At 38.9% G+C, this 20,737-nt stretch overlaps 3 protein-coding genes across 3 annotated transcripts; 2 read left to right on the top strand and 1 right to left on the bottom strand.

Moving 5' to 3' along the window:
• The first annotated feature begins 4,960 nt into the window (after window positions 1-4,960).
• LOC137719676 (cullin-associated NEDD8-dissociated protein 1) lies at window positions 4,961-14,691 on the top strand. The gene is made up of 29 exons (XM_068458718.2): window positions 4,961-5,275; window positions 5,662-5,770; window positions 5,924-6,093; window positions 6,604-6,811; window positions 7,566-7,731; window positions 8,157-8,286; window positions 8,496-8,610; window positions 8,751-8,908; window positions 9,004-9,127; window positions 9,243-9,293; window positions 9,369-9,451; window positions 9,779-9,863; window positions 9,947-10,048; window positions 10,147-10,245; window positions 10,384-10,494; window positions 10,574-10,657; window positions 10,748-10,888; window positions 11,020-11,112; window positions 11,243-11,364; window positions 11,475-11,634; window positions 11,712-11,951; window positions 12,210-12,458; window positions 12,546-12,722; window positions 12,828-12,974; window positions 13,155-13,271; window positions 13,549-13,717; window positions 13,820-13,897; window positions 13,979-14,117; window positions 14,272-14,691. The coding sequence occupies exons 2-29, from the start codon at window positions 5,735-5,737 to the stop codon at window positions 14,366-14,368; spliced, it is 3,651 nt and encodes a 1,216-aa protein (XP_068314819.2). The 5' UTR covers window positions 4,961-5,275; window positions 5,662-5,734; the 3' UTR covers window positions 14,369-14,691.
• A 351-nt stretch (window positions 14,692-15,042) lies between these two features.
• LOC137719677 (uncharacterized) lies at window positions 15,043-16,486 on the bottom strand. Its single transcript, XM_068458719.2, has 4 exons — window positions 16,051-16,486; window positions 15,888-15,941; window positions 15,650-15,775; window positions 15,043-15,496 (listed from the first exon to the last, which is right to left on the bottom strand). Exons 1-4 carry the CDS (start codon window positions 16,405-16,407, stop codon window positions 15,311-15,313), a joined length of 723 nt encoding a protein of 240 aa, XP_068314820.2. The 5' UTR covers window positions 16,408-16,486; the 3' UTR covers window positions 15,043-15,310.
• Window positions 16,487-18,718: 2,232 nt separating this feature from the next.
• On the top strand, window positions 18,719-20,726 carry LOC137720353 (protein AGENET DOMAIN (AGD)-CONTAINING P1). The gene is made up of 3 exons (XM_068459413.2): window positions 18,719-19,340; window positions 19,510-19,956; window positions 20,456-20,726. Exons 1-3 carry the CDS (start codon window positions 18,885-18,887, stop codon window positions 20,468-20,470), a joined length of 918 nt encoding a protein of 305 aa, XP_068315514.2. The 5' UTR covers window positions 18,719-18,884; the 3' UTR covers window positions 20,471-20,726.
• The last annotated feature ends 11 nt before the right edge of the window (window positions 20,727-20,737 follow it).

The raw sequence follows: 20,737 nt of genomic DNA, 5'->3' as shown, positions 1-20,737 counted from the left end.
TTGTCTTGGCAGGTAAGAACAAGGACAAAGGAAATGACAAAGAGATTGCATGATATGAGATACTCTTACTCTCGTCCCTGATGATATGAGATACTCTTACTCTGGTGTGACTTGTTTGTAGAGGTATTCTCAAAGAGGAAGAAAACTGAGTATTTCGAGATACTTTGTGAAAGATGCATTCTCGGAGATAAGGAAGAGTTAGATACTTTTTAGTTCTGCCTTGCCATAGAGGACAGAGGTTGACATATATATGGATTTCCCAATAGCAGGTAGTAGTGCTGTGTCTTTACTTTTGTCAGCAAAACTGTGGTGTAATTAGAACAGTAAGATTCACGCGTTTTCAACTTTATCAGGGATCTTTGACAAAGTTGCACGTGATATCCAAGAGCTGAGATTGTGTCTGAGAAATGTTGACAGACGTCATGCAGGGAAATCCAGCTTTTGAAATTCGAAAATCGGTGTCTCTTCGATTTTTGAATAAGTGATCCTGTTGCCCCTCATTTTATAGAGATATCAATTTTGTTCAGAAACACTCAGAAAATTGTTGCCTGCAGAAATTTCCTTTTCTTGCACTTCTGAGATTTTATTTGACTTCCTTCATCATTTCTGAAAATGGCTTGCGCATCTAACATTTGCTTAGATTTGAGTCTCAAGATTGATACAGACGAGCAGCATCAGGATAACATATGGCACCCGTCCTTCTCATCTTCTAATGGTCCTCTTACGGTTGAGGACTCTGTGATGAAGAATAACATAACCGCTACAGTGGTAGCCAGAAATCTTCTCACTCCAAAGGACAACAAAATCCTTTCAAACCGGTCTGATGAGGCAGCAGTTCAAGACTCATTGGCTCTCAGTGTTCAATGTGCGAGCTCTGTAGCCAATATGGGCTATCGCCTACTTGCTCAAACTCACCAAGTTGAATCATTAATGGCTGAGGTGGCAAGTCTTAAATAAGAGATTAAAGGGTTCAAGCATGAGAATAGAGTGTTACACATGCTTGCAAATAATTACTCTACGAGCATGAAAATAAAGCTCGACCAGCTACTGGAATCCGAAGGTCGGACTCAAAATGACAATCGGAGGTTCGAGTCTTTATTCCAAAGACATCCATTGTCTTAGCTGTCTGGAATTCCGCCAAGTATTGAGACTCCAAATAATCAACTTTTGGTGTCTTCCCCTTCTGGGGTACTTCCGAGTACTGAGGCTTCACATGAGCAACCTTTGTGAAGGTTCCCTCCTATTTGTTTGTTTTAACTCATGTGTATATAATTTCTCAGAGATATTAATATATAAGTTTTATTTCATTCAGTGTATTGTGTTAAATACAATAAAACATATATTTCACTAAGATGTGGTACTTCTGGACCAAATATCAATTTATCTTTACCCTCGCGAAGATAAATGATCATTCTTAGTGTCTAAATCATTTGAGTATTCAACTCATGATCTTCAATCCATATGATTCTTTAATATCATAAACATCATGTATAAGATTCGTGTTGGCATATTGTTTGATTCTGCAGTTCGAGACAATATTTCTCTCAACACTTTATAATCTTTCTTGACTCTTCAGGAGTCCCAATTTAATATCATCAACTCTTGCAAGAGATTTTAGTATGGTGCAACAATACCATAACGAAAATACTCACTAAGGTAATTTATATCATCCATCAGTATTGAGTACATATTTTATGCTTTACCCTTCCGAGGCTTACTTCAAGCAATTTGAATCCTTCAGGGATTCTCTACATTTTATGACACATTTTTCTTTAGAATTTATACAGAGCAATTAGCTTCCATGTATATTTGAGAGATTTACTTATAGAGATATGATGTGGGCGACTCATAACCCTTCGTATATAATTCTCCATTTATACGAACTCGTTTCCAACATTATGTCATATCATGTGAGTGTATTTCACGGTATTACAAATGTCCATATGTAACCTTCTAGGTTCAACATCTTTTGGCTATTTGTATGATATCTAAGTATATAGGTCTATTTTTCCACGTTCTTACAAAATAGTAATGGAATTGCCTTTCTCCATTTTGGCCCATAATTTTGTTGATGGAAAAAGAACGGGACTTAATATCACCACAACTCATTGATAAATTTAGTAGCTACTTGTAAAAACCAAAATTACAATTGGCTATCATCAATCTATGATCCCATATTCTCATGTGCATGCGCATGCATAAAAGCTTTTCATTTCTTTTGGGATATCCATTGCCTCTTCAAGGGCATTACACTATCTCTTCCAGGATAGTCATAATTTAGAGAATGCGGATCATAACCTCCTCTTGAGCGTTATAGAGCTTGAATTTTAATCTCCACTTCCGGGAGTTGAGTCATTGGAACCTATACATCTATTATGCTTCATGCATGAGACATCAATATTCCCATGTTCGCGGATTGACCTTTTCAGGACAAGTATCCTTGCGGCAACTGTCATGTGTCTGGCATGCGACAGTTATGTAATAGTTCAGCAGTGCCATATTCTTCTTCTTTCGAATGACTGAACCTTTTGAGTCTGATGATCTGCTACGCTTTAGGCGTGTAACAGATAAATCATTTGCTGCCATATTATTTTGTCCAACAGGGACATTAATTCTTGTAGGCACATTTGCAGCAAGTATATGTGATTTCATCACTTTCGTTGCATCATTAAATGCATCATTCAATTATTCTCATTTCGTTTGTATATTGATTGCTTCATGAATCAAAATAAGACAAATTCTCTTCGTTCTTCTAGAACGGTTTTTTCTCATCATTCTTCTGGAATGATATTTGTTCATCGTTTTTCTGAAACGAAGTTATTTTCTCCCCTTAACGGCGGGAAAATTGTCTTATCAAAATGACAGTCTGCAAACCACACGGTAAATATATCCTCAATCAAGGGTTTCAAATGTTGAATGATAGATGATGTTCAACATCAATGCCTAATCCACAATGATGCTTCATTTCAGTATGTTGTGGCAGTGCAATAGGCACATAGATAACACAACAAAAAACTCGTAAATGTATAATGTTTGGCTGGTTCCCAAACATGAGTTGTACTGAGAAGTATTGATGGTTGTCAACAGGTCTCAACCAAATCAATAATGTATCATGTAAAATGACATGTCCCATGTAGAAAATTTGGCAATTTCATTTTCATCACTAGAACGCGGGTAATCAATTTCATCCGCTTAATAAATATTTCTGCTAAACCATTTTTTAGTATGGACATAAGGAACTTATGGTCCTTATTTAATAGTCTGTAGACTGAGACTCGTATGATTTTTATTGCAAATAAGTTGAGGCACTGCGGCACTTCAAACTTAAGGTACTTATCAAGGAACTTCATGTCCTGATCTTGAGGATCAAGGGACTTCATGCCCGATCTTTTTGTTTGATGGAACTTCAGGTTCAATCATTTTTATTTGATGAGGATCAAGGAACTACAGGTTTTGATCTGATAAAAGAACTTCGGGTCCAGTATGTACTCATCGTAACAAAAAGAAGTACAATAAATAAATTAAAGCAATAGGCGATAATTTCAGCCATAATGAATAAATTGCATTTAATTAAATAAAGCTTGTGACAAGGGCTTTAATTCAGCACCATTCACATAAATCAAAACTTAAAGCAGTAGGCGGTAAAACCGTCCATGATAAATAAATTGCTTTAAAGTAAATAGAACTTGTGAAAGGATTTTAAACCAATACCAATTCACATAAATAACAAGAAGTATCATACCTCCTTTTATTATTTTTCTTTATTTTTCCAGCACTTATTCAAACCTTATTATTGTTACTTTTCTTATTTCTGCAACATGGTGTCATGCACCAACAGAAACCATTTATATTAAGTTGGCCAAATGGTGTCATGCACCATTCAAATCCTTTTATATATATTTTTCCTTAGGTTGCAGTCAACATCCTTTTTTTTCTCTTCTTCACATGTGCCTTGCCATTCCATCAATCCCCATTTTCTATTATTTTTCTTCCTTCTCTGTCTCTGCCAGTCTCGAAACACAAGACCAGCTGGGTAGTTATGGAGGTTGCCCAAATTCAATTCAATCCAAAAAGGCTACTAGAGACTGGCGTTCTTGCATGACCCAGGGAACATGGCATCGTTAAGCAAGAACCTCCTTACAGAGACATAAATGACAGTGGGGTTGACGAAGGCACAAGAGAGGGAGGCTTGTGTGGATTCATTATTGTCATCACTATCTCAAACAACCAAGTATTCATGGGAGTTCTCAAGATCCGTCGAAAACAACGTGATCTGAGTTTCCAAGTCTGATGAGATTCTTCTGGATCTCTGGAAACCAATTGTCAGGTACAAGTTTTCTCATCTCGTGACGACTTCAGGTCGTAAATTTCAATTCTCATTGGAATTCGGTGGGGCGCTTCTGGCGCAGTGGGAGAGACAAAAAATGGACATACCTTTTAGATGACGGAGGTGAGAGGTGGATAGTGCTTCACCGGATTTATGGCGTTGTTCTTTCCATTGACATGAGAACTTCTCGTGCTGATAACGTGTTGTAAAATCGACGATGTGTGTACAGTGGAATAAATAAAACAAGACACAAAATTTACGAGGTTCCTCTACAGTCAGTGTGACTGGAGTACGTCCTCGGGCAGCAGTGATGCTTTCATTATAATTTGGAATAATAGAAGTACAAAGATAACTCTATGTATTCTCTCATTTCCTCTTCCTCTCTTTCTCTTCCCTCATCTCTTTTTCTTTGTGCTCTGTCTACATTGATAGTAGTCGGAGTGCTCTATTTATAGAGCAACTCAGTATTATTACATTTTGAATAATTACACCACATCTTTGACAAATGATCTCTACATATCAATATTCTGCCAAGATTTTCAATAATGTGACAATGTTTTCAATGCTACGACAAGATCTTCAATACTGTGGGCATTCATTACCCAGTGTACTTTTCAACACCAACTTAATTATAAAGCTCGTACAAAGGTTTTCCCTTTTTATTAATACAGTGAAGAAAGCGGGCACTTGAACTTCACCGCAAGACAACCTACATTGATATTACGAAGAAAGTGGGATGGTGGTCTCTCCTTTACTCAATGCGATTGATACTCTTAACAGAGGGGATTGCGGATCTTGGGATACAAGCCGAGTGCTTTAATTGTCCAAATATATCAGAACCCCTCCCTTTGCTCGCACACTCTCCTCCACCCTGCGCAAAATACCCACCTCCGAACCCACCACACTGATTCACTGAGCTCCGTCGTCTCCGGCCGCCGAAAACCGCCGGTAAGCTTTTCTTTCGTCTTTTGTTTTTCTTCCCATGCGATTCAACTCGTTTCAATTTTCCCGTGTTCATTTTTTTTTCTCGTTTTCATTTTCTTCCTTTATTTGTTTGTGATACAATATTCGAGAAGCGTTTGAGGAACGATATATTATAGATTGTTCATAGTTTTGTTAAGTGATAGCGTTTAGTTTGGCAATGTCGCTAGGGTTAGTGTTTATCATGGATTCAGTTGTTTCTGTTATTGATTACTGATTATGCAGCTAGGGTTTCTTTTCTTTTGGGTTGCACGATGTATTTGTCTAATTTCTTTTGTGTTGTATATAATGTGTACTGGGTTTTGTAATTTTTATTGTATAATCTTTGAAATTTCATTTTGGTTTCTTGTTAGATTTGGATATAAGTAGGCAGTGACACTTTTCGAGTTCGCTGCGGACAGCACCCATTCATATAGCATCGCCAAGATGGCGAACTTAGCAATGACCGGTATACTGGAGAAGGTATGTTACTTTTAAGATTGTGTTTACATGATATGCACTAATTTGTTTGTGGGAGCATGTTTGTTGGTGAAAGGAAGATGAATTCTCACCCGTTATTTCAGCTATGATGTACGTGTTTATATATGTTTTGACTTGTTTGAGTTTGTTTTACAGATGACCGGCAAGGATAAGGATTTCAGATATATGGCTACTTCTGATTTGCTGAACGAATTAAACAAGGATAATTTTAAAGCTGATTCTGATCTTGAGATAAAGTTGACAAGTATTATTATACAACAACTTGATGATGTTGCTGGTGATGTATCAGGATTGGCCGTGAAATGGTATTACCTATTACACAAACAGTTGTTTTTGCTCTTATCTGTTGGTTACACCATGCTTCCTTTAATTCGGTTCACCATTCATTGTTGTCATTGTTGTGCAAGTAATTGTTATATAAATGGTGTTGGTGAATTGTAATAAAGAATCATACAAAATTATAATGCTTTCTTAGTTCTTTGCTAGTAAAGTAACCTTGTTTAAATTTTAGATATATTGGCACAGTTTGTAGGTTGATTAATAGAGTGTTCTGGAAGTCCGAAGAAGCTTCAGGCACGGATGCTTTCAAGTATCATGTCCTCAATTGTCTGACTCACATCTCCAAATTGAAGTGTCCTAGTAATCATAAAAAACTTGTCATGATCTTTCATTGATGTCTTATCTTGTTTTGGTGTATAATGTCTGTATAAGTGGAATATCTGGAATAAAATTTTATGATACGGAAATGCTGCAGTAGAATGTTTATGCAACATTTAATTTGATTCTTTGTTTGTTATTTTTATGTGATGCTGCAGTCTCGTTCCCTTAGTTAAGAAGGTCAGCGAGCCACGAGTTGTGGAGATGACAAATAAGCTTTGTGAGAAATTACTAAAGGACAAGGAGCATCGTGATATTGCAAGCATAGCTTTGAAGACTATTATTGCTGAAATTTCTACTCAGTCTCTTGCGCAGTCTATTATTCTATCTATTTTGCCACAGTTGGTTAAAGGAATTACTGATCCAGTGAGTTAATAGATCTCATACTTTTTACTTTATCGTAGATATTTTTCCCTTTTGGGTACTTACTCTTTCTATTATTTAATAAGTGCTGTACTACTAACTTGGAGATGAATTAACTAACGAGATTGATGATTTGCACATGCATTCTACAAATTCACATCCATGGTGACCTTAGAAAAATTTGAAATTTGTAAGTAGCCACACTTTGGAAAGTGTGAAGGCTGTCTAAACAATGAAACGGTTTTATAACTTTGCAGTTTTACTATCACAAAGAATTGATGTGTGCTTATCTTGGTATTTTATTTTCTTTTTAGCAACTGTGTTAGTAGAAGGTGAATTGGTTCTGCAGGCTATGTCTATGAAGAACTGGAATTACAGAGTGAAAATTGGGGTAATACCTGAAAGGGAAAGGAAATGAGTGATTAATATCCTCTAGTTAATTGATCTGTGATCTCGTTTGAATAAAGGCTCATAAACTAGGGATTAATTCAATAAAAAAGGGATTATTCAGGTTATGCTATCCTTCATTTCATCTGTTGTCATCAGTTTTTCCATTTGGGATGTGCTATCCACACACCCCAAATTACTCCTCACACACCCCTTGTTAATTTATGTCCGTTGATCTTCTTCAATTCATCCGATCCGACGGCCGAAATTAGGAGGGTGTGTGGATATCACACCCCTTTCTATTTTTGCTTTACTATTCCCAGATGCCAAATTTGGTTTTTATTTCTGATTTGTTGTGCTGTAATCCCAGGGAATGAACCATGAGATAAAATGTGAATGTCTTGATAACTTATGTGACGTTCTTCATAAATTTGGCAATTTAATGGCAACCGACCATGAGCTGCTATTAAGTGCCCTCTTGTCTCAGTTGAGCTACAATCAGGCCAGCGTGAGGAAGAAAACTGTGTCATGCATCGGTAAGATTCACTGGTTCTTTTGTACTCCCTTATGCTTATAATACTAGTTCAAGAGGGTCGTTTACTTGATTACATCAACTTTATTTTGCTTTGCCTGAAACAAGTACAAGTTCTTTCGAAGATCTGAAGGCCCTTTGGAAAATCTATTGACTGTTGCGACCAGTCACAACTAGTCTGTTTATACTATTTTGGGGTCTTATTATTTATTTCTGAAATCTAAAAGTTGTCCAAGCTTAACTAATCATCCTTTCCAAGTAAACATGTACAAAATACCATGTATTGAGAAACCTGTTTGATTTGGTGCTACCATGCTACAATAGTTCATTCTTGTGGAAGTTGGTATTAACAAGTTAGATGCGGCTTTGTCTTTTTATGTTCCATAAATAAAATAGTTGATTAAACCGTACAAATTGTTTTGCCTTCAGCATCTCTTGCTTCGAGCTTGTCAGATGATCTGTTAGCAAAGGTAACCGCTGAAGTTGTCCAGAAATTGAGAAATAAGGGCACAAAATCAGAAATGACTCGTACAAATATTCAGATGATTGGTGCTTTAAGGTGAGCTTTGTGGTTTTAATGAAATGCCTTTGGTTCCATTTCCCTGTTTATAGTTGAGGTAATAGAGGCTGATATTATTCACTTTCAAGTGGGGAGCAATGTATGGCCTAAAATTGGGGTACACTACTGTTCCCATGGACATACAAGTATCTGCTTTTAGTCTTAGAGTTAACTTACTTTTGGTAACTAGTTTATATCACTATGTGCAGTCGTGCTGTTGGATATCGTTTTGGACCCCATCTTGCTGACACTGTCCCAGTGTTAATTAATTACTGCACAAGTGCATCAGAGAATGACGAGGAGCTTCGTGAATACAGCTTGCAGGTACTGTATATTGGTTCTTTATTGTTTTGGTTTTTTTCATTTTATTTCCAGGATTATATAAAAGGTGTGTGCATAAGAAACTGATTTTATTTATACTATTTATAAATTTGGTTTATACTCATATATGCTTTTGATTGCAGGCATTGGAGAGTTTTCTGCTTAGGTGCCCCAGGGACATTTGCCCCTATTGTGATGAAATTCTTCATCTTAACTTGGAATATCTAAGTTATGACCCGAACTTCACTGATAACATGGAGGAAGATACTGATGATGAAACTCATGAGGAGGAGGAAGATGAGTACGTGTGTTTGAGGTTATATTTGATTCATAGTCACAGGGCAAGAGCTATACAATAAAATTTCTACTTATTCTGGCTTCTTTATTATGTTGTAGTGGGAGTGCGACAGAATATACAGATGATGAAGATGTCAGCTGGAAAGTTCGAAGAGCTGCAGCTAAATGCTTATCGGCGTTAATTGTATCACGTCCTGAGATGCTTTCAAAGCTGTATGGGGAGGTATCTTTGAAATAGCTCAATTATGTTAATTTTTCTTTCACACAAAAGTAGTTGCTTGCATGATTTTGGTTTTCTCCATGATATTATTAATATGTGGGTTTCTGCTTTTCTGCAGGCTTGTCCAAAATTAATTGACAGATTTAAAGAGAGGGAGGAAAATGTCAAGGTAAGCCAGAATGAACATCTGTTAGTGTTCCCTTGAGATTCATGGGGTTGGTTATCTGATATTATTTCTCTGCAGATGGACGTTTTCAATACATTCATTGAACTGTTGCAGCAAACTGGAAATGTTACTAAAGGACAAAATGATATAAATGAACAGAGGTAACTTAGTTGTATACTTGTGTGTTATCCTATTGTCAAATCACATGCAGTTTGTTTTCATTCTTACCTCTTCTCTACCGTTTTCTTGGACGAATATGGTTTTAGAAATTTTAGTTTCTTGACTGGGGAATTGATTATTAAAAAGGTTGTGCATGGTTATCATCACTGCTTTATTTTACTCTATGATTGCCTTCCACAACTAGGGAGATCTGTCAGCAACACCTTGGGCTCTCTAATTCATTTTTCCCATTGCTTGAGTTGCATGGTTTTTCTGGTTATCAAGAATATATGATGTAATAATGGCTGAATTATGGTCATATTTTGCAGTCCAAGATGGCTACTGAAGCAAGAAGTGCCAAAGATCATCAGATCTATAAATAGGCAGCTACGTGAGAAATCTATCAAGACAAAGGTAGGAATTTCTGATGCCCCTTTCGGATGGGTTCATTATGGGCATATTATGAAGTGAACTATATAACATTTATCTATTTGCAGGTTGGCGCGTTTTCCGTTTTGAAAGAACTTGTGGTGGTCTTGCCAGATTGCCTGGCGGATCACATTGGCTCACTCATTCCTGGAATTGAAAAAGCATTAAATGTAAGTATCATATTCTCTGAAACTGGAAGTTTACTCCCTAATAGTTTAATATAAGTTTCTCTAATGCTGATATTTGTTCTCGTTAATTTTGTTTCTAGGATAAGTCCTCTACCTCCAATTTGAAGATTGAAGCTCTTATATTTACAAGATTGGTGTTGGCGTCACACAATCCTTCTGTTTTCCATCCTTACATCAAGGTAAGTACAGTAATTCTTACATTTATGCTATGCTATGAATATGCTGATATGATACATTACGATAGTGAGAAATAGACCACAAGGTGCACTTTGTGTGGGTATGGTGACAGTATCATTTATAAACTGATATTATTGCAGGCCCTTTCTAGTCCTGTTTTATCTGCTGTGGGGGAGCGTTATTACAAAGTCACAGCTGAGGCATTAAGAGTGTGTGGGGAACTTGTCCGTGTTGTTCGTCCAAATATTGAGGTGAATTAGTTGGCACCCTTAGGAGGCTTGATGCATTGTCAAACCACTCTGCTTATATTATTTGGATTTTTTCATGTAGGGAATTGGTTTTGACTTCAAACCTTATGTTCATCCAATATATAATGCTATAATGTCACGCTTGACAAACCAAGATCAAGATCAAGTCAGTATAATTTCTCTTAGATTGTACTTTACGAATAATTCATCTTAAATGTTTTTGTCTATATTTTTGCTCATGCCTACTCTTCTTCAGGAGGTCAAGGAATGTGCTATATCTTGCATGGGTCTAGTTGTGTCAACATTTGGTGATAACCTTGATGCTGAATTACCTGTATGCCTTCCTGTTCTTGTTGATCGAATGGGAAACGAGATTACTCGACTTACAGCAGTGAAGGTAATTTATTTGCTTTCTTTTGTGATTATGTGCATGTTCATTTTCAGGCTTTCTTCTCTCGAGACATACATACAGGGTACTATATTTCAATGTTTGTGTTTAGTTATTAAGGTCTTGTGCATTTCTTCCAGGCATTTGCTGTCATTGCCGCTTCTCCACTGAAAATAGATCTATCTTGCGTGTTGGAGCAAGTGATTGCAGAGTTGACTGCATTCTTAAGAAAGGTGCGGTAATTTGTTTAATTTGATGTTGAATTGATAATCTTTTTACAAATAATTTTTATGACATTTGCTTTAGAACCCCCCAAAGGTGTATGGAATTTTTTCTAACATTTTGTGCTATTGTGGAAATCAGGCTAATCGGCCTTTAAGACAGGCAACATTAGGGACCTTGAATTCCCTAATTGTTGCTTACGGCGACAAAATTGGTGCAGCAGCTTATGAAGTAATTATTGTAGAACTTGCTACACTAATAAGGTTCTGTTGCTACTTCACCATTTTGTTTCTTTTTGTTCTTTTTATAATATTGTGTGATCATTAGCTGGGTGATTTAGTTTCTGAACCCTAGTTTCGTTACCCCTTTACAGTGATTCGGACTTGCATATGACGGCCCTTGCCCTGGAACTCTGCTGCACCTTGATGGCAGACAGGTCAAGCCCAGTTGTTGGTTTGGCTGTTAGAAGCAAAGTTCTTCCGCAAGCATTAACGTTAATTAGAAGCTCATTGCTGCAGGGGCAAGCCCTTTTGGTAAAAAAATTTCTATCTGGTGTTATGATATGGAAACTTTGCATATGTTTGAAAACATTCTTCATTGAATGATGCAGGCATTGCAAAACTTTTTTGCTTCCTTGGTGCATTCTGCAAATACAAGTTTTGATGCCTTACTAGACTCTCTTCTTTTGAGTGCTAAGCCCTCTCCTCAGTCGGGTGGGGTTGCAAAGCAAGCTTTGTATTCAATAGCTCAATGTGTGGCCGTCCTTTGCCTTGCTGCTGGTGCCCAGCAATGTTCATCTACCGTGAAAATGCTTACTGAAATTCTCAAAAATGACAGCACTACAAATTCAGTAAGTCCTATTCGGGAAAAAAGAGGAAATATATTCAGTTAAGGTTATATTCACAGATGACAGTGATTTGGTGGTTGTAAGCAAAATGTCATTGTAAAGTTGAGGTAAACCAATAGATTTTAGACAATTTAGTAGTATTCGGTCATCAAGATGGCAGTGGTTTGGGGTAGAATGATGGGATTTAGTTGATTTATTATTATTTATTACTATAATTATTTTTGAGCCCAGTATAATTGCTTTCTTTTTCTTATGATATAGGCTAAGCAGCACCTTGCTTTGCTGTGTCTCGGGGAGATTGGGAGGCGGAAAGATCTAGGCTCCCATGACCATATAGAGAATATTGTCATTGAGTCCTTTCAATCTCCTTTCGAAGAGATCAAATCTGCCGCCTCCTATGCTCTTGGCAATATTGCTGTTGGTAACCTACTCAAGTATTTGCCTTTTATTTTGGACCAGATTGACAATCAGCAGAAAAAACAGTATCTCTTGCTTCATTCTCTGAAGGAGGTGCATTCTTCTGAACTTTAAAGCCTGATTTTGTTACCTGTATCGTCTGTTTTGTCGTATTTAAGTTTGTATTCATCCATTTGGCAGGTCATAGTAAGGCAATCTGTAGATAAAGCAGAGTTTCCGGATTCCAGTGTTGAGAAGATACTTAATTTACTTTTTAATCACTGTGAAAGTGAGGAAGAGGGTGTTCGCAACGTAGTAGCTGAGTGTCTCGGTAAAATTGCACTTATCGAACCCGCAAAACTTGTTCCTGCACTTAAGGTATTTTGATCAAATGACCCTTTGCCCTCTGCATAATCTTTATGATTAAAATATTTGATGAGTTGCCGTTTCATATCTATGGTTTCTAATCCTGAGTTTCTATAGGAACGAACATCCAGTCCAGCTGCTTTCACAAGAGCTACTGTTGTCATTGCAGTTAAATATTCGATAGTTGAGAGGCCGGAGAGGATAGATGAGATCTTATACCCTGAAATCTCATCATTCCTGATGCTTATTAAGGATCATGACCGGGTAAGTCTTAGATTTCTGATGCTTGATATGCTAAATAAAGTGCTTGGGTTTTAAACCATCTTTTAGTTTTTTCGTTTCCCTTGATTGTTGCTGTTTTCAGTATTGTGTTAGCTGTTATGTTCTTGGTTGGTTTGGACTTTTAGACTTTTGTGATGACTGATTTGGTATGGCCTAATGCAGCATGTGAGGCGTGCGGCTGTGTTGGTTTTAAGTACATTTGCCCACAATAAGCCAAATCTGATCAAGGGGCTCCTGCCAGAGTTGTTGCCGCTTCTTTATGATCAAACTGTCATCAAGGTTGGTTGAGTGTTCTGAACTTTGTCCCTGTGTTATGTGGTTGATAGACTGGCTTTGCAGAATATAGGACGTCCATGGTATTACTACATTTCTAGCATTATTATCTGTCTTGCGTAGAAGTCCAAGTTCCTTTTCTTCTGCTGTCATTTGGTTTGTATCAGTCGATCTTGGATGCTCCATCTTATATGTAACAGCACCATCTATCATTCATTCATTTGTTTTACCTTGTGTTAGCCATGGGTTGGTCTCTTATTTCGGTTGAAAATCCTGGATGCAGAAAGAGTTGATCAGGACAGTTGATCTCGGCCCTTTTAAGCACATTGTAGATGATGGGCTTGAGTTAAGGAAGGCTGCATTTGAATGCGTGGACACATTGCTGGATAGCTGTCTTGATCAAGTGAACCCTTCGTCTTTTATTGTTCCACATCTTAGATCTGGTCTGGATGGTGAGTTTCGTTTTTGTTCATGCATTTTTAAAGATGGATAGTTAGCATGTGATGCTTATTAAATTTATTACCTTTTAAACTGAATTGGATTTGCTTTTCCAGATCATTATGATGTCAAGATGCCTTGCCATCTTATCCTCTCAAAGCTTGCGGACAAGTGTCCATCCGCCGTACTGGCAGGTGAGTTAATTCACCAATTTTTCTTCCCTGAGATTCAGAAGTTCTGCAGTTTGTTGCAATCTAAATATTTCTATCCTTCAGTGCTGGACTCGTTGGTGGATCCTCTCCAAAAAACTATCAACTTTAAGCCAAAGCAAGATGCTGTCAAGCAAGAAGTAGACCGCAATGAAGACATGATTCGCAGCGCTCTGAGAGCTATTGCGTCCTTGCACCGTATAAGGTTTTGCCCTTGCTTTATATTCTAGTCCATATGTACATTCTGCGCGAAATTCATGTTTGTTCTCCTTTCCTTACTGTTCGCGTATGCGTTCGTTTTGAACTTATGACGTTGAATGAACCTTGTAATGCTTTTGTTATATGTTGTTATCCTGCAGTGGCGGAGATTGCAGCCTTAAATTCAAGAACCTTATGAATGAAATTTTAAAATCTCCAGCGCTCGGTGACAAGTACGTTTCTATCCGAAATGAATGACGTGCCTGTGTTGGTGTTGCCTGCAACGAATAAAAAGAATAGAGATTGAATTGCTATCATATCATTATTGGACATCTGCGGGCTTAAGCTTTTCTGCGGCAGAATACAAGAAATAGAGGGAGGCTGTATGAACATGTTGTCGTATTGTAGGAATACCGGTTATGGTTCTTGTATAGGTTTAGAGCAATTGCGTGGTTTTGGCCTTCTGCAACCGTATTTTTGTAACGCGATATCAGTATCAGTACCATCTTTTTGTATTCCCTTGGTTAGCATCAAGATTGCCGAATTGTCTTTCCAGTAGGAAACAAGTTTACTACAGAAAACACGCGTCTTGGTCGGATTTGCCGAAGAAGCAACAATGGAGATATCAAGCTCTTGTTTAAAGATGAAAACCAAACTTTGGTCTGGACATCAAGCATTTCTAATCTCTTACAGATGCACACTTAATGTTTAGCAAACCTGTAAAAGCTATAGTTTTCTACATATTCGAACTCATCGTGTGATGCCAGCGTGACGCCAGCATTTCTTGCGCTACGTCATTTGCATTGCTCTTAAGATTGATCCATCAAACGAGACATTCTCCACAAAATTCAGATGATACAAGTTAGAGTCTCTGATACAAAGGGAGATTTCTCGTAAAAACGCGACAATTTATCCGTCGTCTAGATTAGAGCTAACAGAAGCACCAAAATAGCTGATCAGTGATCACCAAAACGGCATGATTGCACAATTCTCACAAGAAACATATGCAACTACTGAGAGTACGCAATCTTCCTAGTAGAGAAAAATCCAGGAGGCACAATTTACAGACACGAAAGCAAAGAACAAGACTTTATATCGAAATAAATGGAAGGTGAAAGCTTGTACGCCTTCTCATTACTCTATGTATGTAATCTAAAAGTCTTACCATACATGATCTTCCCCCACATCTTGGGTTTCTCTTCATTTCTCCTCAAATTCAACATCAATAATCTCCGGCTCTGACTTTGACGAAGAAGAAGGGCCTCTTCTACCGTCTCTTGAAAAGAAGTCTGATTTTGGCTGCCACACGGTGTTTCCACAGCTTCCACAGCGGATTACTTGGTTCTTGTAGCCAACAAATTGCCTCTTACAAGCCGGACAAGCGCCCTGTCCAAATTTCGGACAACACACACACTTAGCCATTCGAATAGCCAACCAAATGATTGCGTTACAAAGTTAAAATTTCCATTCGACGCACTCAATTTAGTTGCAGACTAGCAGATCGCTAACATTAACACAAACATATGCAACTAGTAATACCTTAATAACAAGGCTGTTGGCAACTGCTCCGATGAGAAGAGGAGCAGCAAACGGCAGAACCCATGTAGCGAAAATCAATATCCGAAACAGCCATCCGGATAATGCAAACCATAGGAAGAAAATTGTCTTCAAAATCATTCAAAAAAATGAGACAAAACGCGAATTAGTCGAACACGAAATGATTACAAGACAAGACAAAATCTTTGCATAATTTCGGAAAGTGAGTTAATACGCTTACCGCAAAGCTTCTTCCCAATGGGGCCTCCATGAATTCAGAAAGCTGCTTCCTGTACTGCACGGTTGCCAAACACCGAACCAAACCCGAAAATTCAGCAAACATAACAACATGTCGCGTACATGTATACTGAAAGCAAAAGAGTAAGAGCGAGAGAAGAACAAACCCTAGGCCAATTTCTGCTGAAATCCACGCTGAAGGCGCGCCAGCGCGTTCCAATCTCGAGTTCTCTGTCGATTTCTCTGGCGCGATCGACGGCGGAGCGAGCGATTGTGTCAAAGCGGCGGGAGAGGGCGTACTGACGGTCGAGGCGCTCGGCGGTCTTCTTCGCCTCAAAAAGGAACCGCTCGAATCCGTCGTTGGCGCTCCGCCACGCGTCCTTCGCGAAGCTTCCTATGTCGCTGCGCTGGAACGCCTTGATGTTCGGCACCTGGCAGTGGCGGGGGACTCTGCCGCCGTTGGGCCTTCTCCCCCTCCACGGAAGCGGTACCGCTCCTTGCGGGCACCGAAGCGTTGTCGCCATTAAAGATGTGAGAGAGAGAGAGATAGAGAGAGAGAGAGAGAGTTTCAGCTGTACTGATAAGCGGTTTAGCTGAGCGAGCACTTCACCTCCACACATAACGACATGTCGTTTATTTGTAACAAGCTAACAAAACACACGACGTCTCGTTTAGTTTCTAACTACATGTTCCGGCACACTGCTCTTCCCTTGGCGTAGCTAATCGTGAGAGATTGAAACTTTGGCGGGAGATTTTGATCATTTCAGTCAGAAATGTCTACAGCACCTGTTCCATGTTAGTTTTATGAACTTTACGTTCAGGGTTTCTTAAAGCGGATTTGGATCCTCTCCTGAGCTCAGCAGGCTGAGCCTTTTGAGCAAATCACACGGACCGTTGGATTTTGATCCAACGGCTATAAATAGGGATCCTTCTAAAATTATAATAATTGTAGCCGTTTGATCAAAATCCAACCGTCCGTGTGATTTGCTCAGGAGGATCAACAGGTTGAGCTCACGAGAGAATCCAAATCCTCTTAAAGCTAGGTTTCGTAGCTGTGGTTTCGATGCATGCATGTATTTATTCCTTTATATTTCCAGACCCTGAGAAAGCTGTCTCTGCTATCTTTTACAGGTTTACCTGCCAAGTAAGTGCTTATATTGGATGGACTTGGGTGACTTGTACGATTCACTTTCTGGTAAGGGGTTTTCGGCAAGGCAGAAGAGATCGGCGGCGTCAAATAACGTTGATGCGTCGTCCTAATGTCGATATTTTGCACATTTCCACAGAATTCCAGCTCTTGAAAGCGAATCTTCTGATTAGGTTCCATGGTAATCTGAAGAGTGTATCTTTTGATACTATTCTCATAGGATGCCCTTGCTCAATATCTCATGGTACTCTCTCAAGGATTTGTTTCCATATTGCAGATGTTATATTGAGCTTGAGACTTACGAGTGAAGGCAGCAGGTACCAACAGGTTCACAAGTCCGATAAGTTTGCCGCCAACGAGTTCTGGGATTGCTGAGGTGATGACCTGCAAAATGAAGAAAGTAAGTAAGCCAACATAAATTAGAAACCTTGTGCAATATTGCATTTGATCGCTTGGCTTCTTTCCCACCTTTAAGCAGAAGACTGTTCCGACTGTGAATTGCTAACGAAGCTATCTGTTGAATCATTTGGAAGAGATAAGTGTTGGTAAATTGATCGAGAAACTACCATGTGAACGAAATCAAGAAAAAGTCAATAACCAAAACAAGACTCTAAAACTGCAAATTTCGGCATGCTTAGATCAATGCTCAAGGAGTCACGAGTATAAACCGAGTGGATATTTTGTCTTACTGAACAGTAATTGTCCAAATGTATCTTCAACTCGTAAAATGAATTGTCCCGGCAATTGATATTGAAAATTATTTTTTCTAAGACTTAATAGAACGAGTGAGCAGAAAGATGACAAACAGAGTCGAGTTGGTACTGGGAGTCGGGGAGTCCGGGAGAGAGATAAAGCGAGAGGGTATCGGATCTTATGGTTATTGTAGTAGGATTCTTTTAGTAGCTAAGAAATTAGCAAACTAACTTTTACCGAGTTGAAACGAGTTATCGGTAGACCCGCTTCGATCCATTATCTTAATTAGTTAATGTGTCAAATTTAAAACCTACTTAACGAGTGACCCAATTAGATTCAAAACCTGTTATATTTATATCATTTCAAGTCAAGTTAACGATTCATGTAGAAAATTATCAAGTCTAGTTTAAATCATTGAATTACAAATTGAAAATATTCACATATAATTTGGATCAAGTTCAAGTAAGTATAAATTAGATCATTTGTTAGAGTGATTCACCCTTCGAAGCGGGATGAATAGGCTGACAGAGCCCAAACTAATATGCGCCGGCCCACAACTAGACAAAAGAAAATAGAAAAAATAAGTGAGTGTTCAAAATGCTAATGGGTTAATGAATGTCCACAGTGATATTGAAAACTTTGGTAGATTTTTTCAATACTCACACATATTGGATTTGCAACATTGGTAGATGAATAAAAACATTGGCAATGTTGATATGAGGACTTGGAAACGAAAGAGATCATTTTTCAAAAGGTGTGGTGTAAATTTTCAAAATGTAATAATACGGAGTTGTTCTATAAATAAAGCACTCCGACTGCTATCAACAGATATATAAAAGAAAAAGAAAGAAAAGATCAATAACATCATTATTTATTTCTACCTCCTTTATTTATCATCATCTCATACTATAATTACAGTGTAATATTTTACACCTGCTTCACTCGTGCATCTTTCTAACTATTTATAACACTGAAAAATTTAGCGAAAATGGAACACCCTCCAGCGGTGGAAGTAAGGGTATTTTCGTCCAACGAATCCCCGTCTTGGCGCTTCATCAACTTCATCTCCCGCCACAGTGATTGAAGGCTCGAAACCCTCGTGGCAAAAAGCCCTAAAAGCCCTCCAGTAGACAAAGACAGAGAGCTTGACAGGCGACGGCCATGGCGGACGCCCACTTCGAGGTAGGCGACGAGGTGGAGGTCACATCCCCAATCCACAACATGCGCGGCACCACATTCCCGGCGAAAATTGTCGCCAAGTCGAGAACCAAATCGAAATTCAAAGTCGAATACAACAGAGCGAAGGCTCGGATCGATCGCAAGATCGGCGGCGGCCACAAGGGTGGCAATGCAGCCTTGAGGGAAGAGGTCGACGCTGCGCTCCTCCGTCCGTCGCCGCCGCGAGAGAGCGACTACCGGTTCAAATTAGGCGACGTGGTTGACGCCTTCTTTTGCGGCGGGTGGTGGGAGGGCGTCGTAGTCACTGACGTCTTGGTGGACAACACGTTCGGGGTTTACTTCCGGTTCGCCAAGGAGAAGTTTGAGTTCGAGCCGGAGGAACTACGCCTTCACCGGGAGTGGGTCAATGGGTCCTGGATCCCACCTCTTCAACAAGGAGTAAGTAACATTTTCTTGGTGTTTGATTGTTGCCGGTTAGGGTTTTGAGAATCTTTGTTTTTATGTTCTTTTTCCAATGATCTAGGATGATTTTAGTGACATGTTCCTAATCCTAGTACAATTTGTAGTGACATCTTCCTAGTACATACTTTTTCCCAATGTGCTGCAGGATGTCTTAGATGCCGAAGAACCAAAGATTCGGATGAAAGAGGAATTGATCGAAGGAACAGCGGTTGAGGTTTGCACTGACGAAGATGGATTTCAAGGTGCTTGGTTTGCTGCAAATATTGTCGAAGTAATGGAAAAGGACAAGTTTCTCATTCGATATAAGGCAATAAAAACAGATGATAACAGAGAGTTGTTGACGGAAGAGGTCGACGCAATGCACGTAAGGCCTCGTCCTCCAAAAGTTGTTGTGGCTGGAAGTTTCAGTCTGACGGAAGAGGTTGATGCTTTCTATAATGATGGCTGGTGGGAAGGTGTGATACGCAAGGTCCTTCACGGCCGAAGGTACAAAGTTTACTTCAAAGGTACAGACGACGAACTGCTGCTTCAGCACTCTGATTTGAGGCCACGCCAGGATTGGATAGATAGAACATGGGTAATGGCTTCTCAGGTATAACTTCTAATTACTCGCTTTCATTGATGCAATGTTAAAGCATGTTTCTTCGTCTGAAGATCTTCCCTTTAGGACCTTACCATCTGTGATCTTCCCTTTAGGACCTTACCATGTGTTAGTCAAAATATTTAGATTGTTTCGATATGAACTGCAAATTTGTTTACATCTGGACAAGTTTTTGACATGCTTGTAGCCACAGTGCGCAAACACCCACAATCTAGACATGCTGAATATCGATAAATTCTGAGTTGCATTGTTAAACCTATTCCTTGGTTGAAACTAAATCAAAGCTAGATTATTTCATTACAGTTAATCCTGTGACTGCCGGTGTATCAGGAACTAGGGTGTTATGGCAACCTTGAACTAAATCGTGCTATATCTTCTTCCTTTCCACGTTTCACCGAGGTTTTTGGCAGTCGTAACTATTGTAGAAGGGGTGAACTAATTTTACATCATATTTCTATGAATTAGGCTTGCTAACGACGAATTTTTTCAGGCATTGAAGCATTGATCGGTGGTCATCGCCAAAAGCATTACATCAGGAGGTGGTGTACATTTTTGTGAAGTTCTTGGCACGTCTGGTCGTAGACTCCGCAGTCGTTGGACGTGATTTTAATGACATGGTTCCCTCGTGTTGAAAGCTTAAGCCCATGTTAAGAGAGAAGTGGTTAGGAAACGATCCAATCTCAACCTTGGAAACCATTTTTTCTTTTGTACTAGCGTTTTGTTCTTTTACAGTAAATTATCCGAGTCATTTTTCGTTTCTAGTTTGTACAGA

Source organism: Pyrus communis, chromosome 1 (genome assembly GCF_041283825.1).
Source record: "Pyrus communis isolate YQ-2024b chromosome 1, ASM4128382v1, whole genome shotgun sequence".
Classification (NCBI taxonomy): Eukaryota; Viridiplantae; Streptophyta; class Magnoliopsida; order Rosales; family Rosaceae; genus Pyrus; species Pyrus communis.
The sequence above is the reverse complement of the archived record's forward strand: the minus strand, read 5'-3'. Positions and strand labels throughout refer to the sequence as shown.